The 6,000-nt window shown below is 32.9% G+C and overlaps 1 protein-coding gene across 3 annotated transcripts in view; it reads right to left on the bottom strand.

Annotated features, from left to right (window-relative positions):
* MS3_00004350 (uncharacterized protein) overlaps positions 1 to 3,842 on the bottom strand; it is a 44,038-nt gene extending 40,196 nt beyond the window's left edge. For all 3 annotated transcript variants that reach the window (XM_035730678.2, XM_051212257.1, XM_051212258.1), the window contains exons 1-5: positions 3,582 to 3,842; positions 3,401 to 3,545; positions 3,235 to 3,364; positions 3,094 to 3,199; positions 1,271 to 1,410 (exon numbers count right to left, since the gene is read on the bottom strand). In XM_035730678.2, coding sequence (XP_035586856.2) covers positions 1,271 to 1,410; positions 3,094 to 3,199; positions 3,235 to 3,364; positions 3,401 to 3,545; positions 3,582 to 3,687 — 627 coding nt within the window. In that variant the 5' untranslated portion in view covers positions 3,688 to 3,842. The remainder of the gene's footprint in view (positions 1 to 1,270; positions 1,411 to 3,093; positions 3,200 to 3,234; positions 3,365 to 3,400; positions 3,546 to 3,581) is intronic.
* Between the last annotated feature and the right edge of the window lie 2,158 nt (positions 3,843 to 6,000).

Raw genomic sequence — 6,000 nt, forward strand, 5'->3', positions numbered from 1 at the left:
TAAATAAGTACCAGATCGAAATAACTTAAAATGTGAAATTGATGAATGATTATTAATATAAAACGAGAAACTGATTGTATCAAGATTTGATTTATACTTTTTTATGAATCCTTGTGACATACTGATGAACTGATCAAACTCTAAATTAGGTGAATTAGGGTTTAAGTCAAGGAATTACTACATGATTGAAAACAAAGTGCTAAGACTACTAACTCATCACTTCATTGTTAGTAGTATAGAAATTTCTAATGAATGCTGTTTCCACATAAAAAATTTATATTATTCCATAAGAGAAGATTTCGATTTTTCTACTAAATATCACTATCATCCTAATAACATCCTTCTAACCAAGGCTTCATTTCCTTGTTAAACAACGGATGTTATATTCGCTTTCATTCATTACTATAAACATTTCATACACTAAAGAGTATGGATTAACGTGCAGAAACTTAGATTAAAAACAGTCCTCCATAAAATAACTTCTAACGTCATCATTTCCATTGTTGCATCAAATTTCCCGTTCAAAATTCGAATAAGCTTAAATATTCGTGTATAATGATTAGAAATAGTTTACTTTGAGTCGTCAATCTGACCTTCTTGATAAATATGTTTAACAGTAAAGTAAACAAAATCTTAATCAAATAATAATTAGAATAAAAACATCATCATCAGTTGGTGACAATCTGTTATTTTTAAAAAAATCTTATAATCGAATTATCAGAAGAGTTTGGAAGTTTTATCAGTTTGCTGACTGTTAATAAAAATTACGTAAGAATGAGAAGAAAATATTGACTAAATAAGAGAAATATTTTGAGATGGAATCCACAGTGGAATTTTTAATTGTATTATAAAGGTGAACAGTGCATATGTACATAAATGTGCGTACATAAATTGCAATTCAATGGTTTCCACAACATACAATAGACTTGTAACATGAACTTGACTGGAAAATGAATATTTTGTAAACAAAGAAACGCTTTAATGTTCTATCCAAATGAAACTATCATATTTTATCTTCACTTTTAATAAATGTGATTTAGAGATAAATTTAAATCCACAAAACGCTGTTAACTATTTATTAAATCTAAGAGTGATATGATTCTTCTACATCATACCAAAACCACTTCTGTTAAGTCCATGTACCTCATACTGTTTTAAATTATTGGAATGGAATCAAATCGGGTTGTGAAGTTGATAACTGATGAATATGTTCACAATAAAGCTCTCAAAAAAACTAATGTGTTTGAGCATGCTCACTAATAAGACTCACAGTTAAAAGGGGAGGGGATAGGGGATTTTCCTCTAGAGATAACCTCTCTAAACACCACATAAATCTAATGCTCAAAGGTAGTTGCTTTACTCCGTTTGAATGCAAGTCCAAAATCTTCAAACAACGAAGACCAACTATGTCTAAAAATTGAAGTACAAAAAGACCAAATTATAATTTATGAATGTATATAAATAGAAAATATAAAAATAAAAGGTTACTACGGAATTCTCCTTGTAAATATATGAGTTCTGAGCCCCTAAAGACAATTATATTTTATAATATGATATCTGACTTCATACACAAAGCATGTATGTGAATGGCACCAACAGATGCACAACCGTAGATAACTCACGACTTATTATCAAAGAGATTTAGTCTCAACAGAATTTCTCCTATCATCCGCAGATGTGACTCTGTTGGGTGGGATAACAGAGTTTGATTGCTACAGATACTTAGCAATACTCAACTGAAAAATGAAATCAAACTTGTTAACAAATAGCCCTGAACTTAACAATGATTCGGATACACATCGATATCATGGCTAGTGACACATCATCCACTATTTTACAGAAAGAACGCCATTATTATTATCTATAATGGAAGGGGAAGAAAACCTGAAGCGCAATAAATGTCAACCAATTAGTCAGAAAAAAGGTGATTGCCAACTAATGTCAGTACATGCACTACAATGAATTTCGTCCATCAACTAAAAAGCTGGTATTTAATGACAAGTTCATGATGCTTACTATGTAGAATCAGATTTATGAAGATTGTCGTTAGTTGCTCTCGTATAGTGATAAGTGAAGATCATAATATTTTAGCCATCTACTTAAGGGGCAAGTGACACGGATATAAATGATAACTTCAAGTGGCGCAACAACGCTTCTTACAAGGGAAAACAATAATGGGTAGTTTAAAAAAATACTATTTCAATACATTACGCACTCCTTAATGACAAGGTAATAGTAAAGTTAATAAAAACAAATTATGTCGAAGAATTCACGACCTTTTAGCTTTGGTATAGCAATGTTTTAACAGCAGATTTATGTCCGACATTACTTTGCCTTCCTTCAATTAATAAAAAGTCAATAGAGTAAAACGAGGGTAATTCAGAAACAGAGAACTATGTATTTGACGTCTTTTGATTGGCCAAAGGCTAGTGAAATTCTATCTTTTCAGTGGTTAAAATTAACGATTGATGAATCAGGCTGTTTTGATATCAAATTTTCAACAAATGAAATTAATAATATTTGTAATCACTAATTTTTAGAAAATGTTTCAAACAGAGAAAACAATAGCTCTACCTTTAATCTGGTTTACAGTTTACGCTCATAGTATTCCCATTATGCGGAACTACTAAACTTGTTATAACTGCAAAGGTATTCTAAAAAAGGAGGGTAACCTGAAAATGATATGATACAACATAGAATACCTTAGACCTTCAGTTTTAAAATACTATTACACTGTCATATTGACCAGAAGATGAAGTGGTCACCATAAAATGAGTTAAAATCTAGTTTCTGGAGTGACAAAATATACTGATGACATTCCATCACAAAAATGCATTGCTAATGTATCAATTATGAACCATCAGATATTTTGTTGGTATCAGTAAATTTCGTAAATTGTCATGAAAGCATTAATTACAAGCAAAGACACCGTATATCAGCGTTGGAAAATATTTAAATGACCTATAGGCCATATATATATATTCTAAACAAAAACTTAAAAACTGGTAAACATAAAAGAGATGCAATGTGCGCTAAAAAGTTATACGTCTCCGAATTACCATAATTCGAAGTGCATACTTCAAACGGACATACCTTCTGGAAGTGTTTCAATCAGGTTACATCCTAATAGTAAAACTTTTAAACTGTGAAGTGAGCAAATCGAAGAAGGAAAGTGTTTAAACCTGTTGAATGACAAATCCTGAAATGTAGTTCGACATTTATGAGGGGAATTACCAGCTCTTGCAAGTTTTGAAGTTCACAAATATTCGCAGGAAGAGAAGACAAATAGTTGTTAGACATTAACAAAATTCGAAGGCTCGGTAGTTTGCATAGCGAATTCGGGACAGAAAAAATTTTGTTGAAACTGAATTACAATGCTGAAATAAAAAAATTGAAATACCTTAAATCCAAAGTTGTAAGCAATCTATATTGTTCGATTCCACTCGGAATATTTGTGATGAAGTTTCGAGATAAATCCAAATGCTCTACAAACCTCAAAGTTTCCGAAATATTGGAAAAATCCCTCAACCTGCGATTGGAAAAGCCTTTAGACAATTTTTAAAAGAATTATTTCGACATACTTTCTTGACGATTCGAGTAGTAGTCGCAAAAAATTGAATCTCTATTGTTCGCATCATTTTTCAAGGCATCGTTGGACTTATTAGGCACTACAAGGCTATCGAGCATCAATATTCATTCATTTCCCAAAGATGAAAACTCGAAAACGCAACGGCGTCACGACCTTCAGCGACAGTGCAGTGAAACACCGACACATATATCAATACATAGGTAGCATAAGTAATCATGTTAAGTTCACATTGGACTCTCTCGAATTCATCAAATGAATAGGTTTGAAGAAGCAGGGTATAACAAGATAAAATTTATCATGATAAGTACAGAAATGACGTAAGCATAACACAAGGGTTAAATAAGTTCGTAAAAATGGCTAGAGTATGAAAACCATGCTTTATGAGGGTCTCAACGAAACCACTCTAACTTCAATGACACGTACAAAATTTTACTTATTTTCGCTCGCATGTGAATAGTTTTTGGCCATTTATTGACATCGTTCCACAACGTGAGATGATAAAATATAGGTTAACGCGGTTGACTCAGAAAGATTCAATATAATTTACCACGTAATCAAGAATTTCGGGTTCGAAAGGTTTCGTGAAGCGGCTGTCTTTGTAGTAACGACAAAATGGAATCTATAACATTAGTCGCCCTCCAATGTTCGAAAGTCTGTTCAGTCTCGATAATCGTTTTCTTTGCTTCTAACGGTACAAACTTGTATCGTCACACAGAAAACCCTACCTTGGCTTTTCTGAGCAGCGATTTTCATCAGTTGACTGATGGGAAGAACTTATCAAGCTTGTTACGGTCAGAATATTTGCTCTGGATATGATGCAATTCAAAGAAAGTGTAAACGTTTTGGCACCGGGATCCTCAAATAATAGACGTATTTCCGAAGGACAAAATAGTACTCTGAGTAACTTTACCTGAAGACGCAAAGCAAAATGAACATGTCTGTGGGCTTTCATGAAATCACGTTTTTTCGAAACTTACGTCCACTAGTTCAGATTAACTGACATCACGGTTCATGCAGCAGATTTTATGATACATAATAAATGCCTATGAAAGCTGCTTACACAATTTTTGCCGATAAGGATTCGCTGCTGATCTAGTAGTCCAAGTAAATACTGCAAGGTTGTCTATTCATTTCGTCAAAGTACCGTCACATGATAATACCTCATTTCTCATGCATAAATTTGATCCTCTTTGGTTCTATTTAGGATATACTGTAATTTATGTGCGTTATAACATGGTGATGTCATTTAGTTTTAGAACATGCAAGTTTTCACTTCTAATAATACACATCTGCAGTGTCCAACGTCTTTCAATTTGTGGTCGGTACGGAGAATTTAAAATCACTTGTACTCCATGTATGCTGAAGGGCTGGAATCTGTCACGGTTGTATATGTAAACTTGAAGGTCATTCTACTTGGTTGATAAAATTATCGCACAGTAAACCCGCACACGGTATTTGTACTGTACGATGCAAATAATGAATCTTACTGAATATTCCCATAGTTTGTATAACTTGGGTTACCAGTAACTCAACTTTTGCTTATCTACGATGAGTTCTGATGAGTAATCCTAATAAGATGTTTTCTGAGGAACGAATAAGCATGGTATTCGATTTTGAAGAAAAATACATTGTACGAACAGCTAATGCGAATGTTCACTTGAAGTAAAGTGATTTCAAAAAAATTGCCCTGGTGAAAACCGCTATTTCTGTCTGATCATTTAATGAAGTTATGAAGGAACCATGAGAGAGGTATCATCATGGCAGAAATATTTTCAAAACGTCTGAAAATCTCAGTGCGTGTGGCATCTGAGGCTTAGAGCACGTTAGTTTGTATAGACATGAAAAATTGATCGATACTATGAATACCTGCTAGTGTTTGTGTCTAAAGTCAACAACGACCATTTACGGTGAAATAATATTAAAACTGTTACACCTAAGCAAAGACGTATTTAATATATAGAATAAAAGTATTGTGAATTTCAAGGCTTTACGGTAACAGTAGAAAATCGAGTGGATGTTGAAAACATTTATATATGTTCTGACAAGAACAAGTACAAAAATCATGCTTATTTATAGGCATGATCAGCTTGATGATGGTAATAATGTTAAATATATTAGACTTTTTGGATAATACATTGTTCCACGTGTTTTTGCCCAAGAAAGATATAGGCATTACATTGTTCACAAGCAATACAGCCGTGAAAAACACCAATCAAAAGTTTTGATTTTTTCTAAGTGAAGACCCAGTTGATTTATGAACTTTGCATCTCTTGCCCAATAACCAACTGATTACAGTCATCTACATTTAGGGAAATTAAAACGGAAGCAGAAGTCACGGATCAACAAAAACAATAACTACTATGATGATATGATGACTAGGAGTATTTGAATTATAGTACGAACTAAGAATC

This window comes from Schistosoma haematobium, chromosome ZW (genome assembly GCF_000699445.3).
Source record: "Schistosoma haematobium chromosome ZW, whole genome shotgun sequence".
Lineage (NCBI taxonomy): Eukaryota > Metazoa > Platyhelminthes > Trematoda > Strigeidida > Schistosomatidae > Schistosoma > Schistosoma haematobium.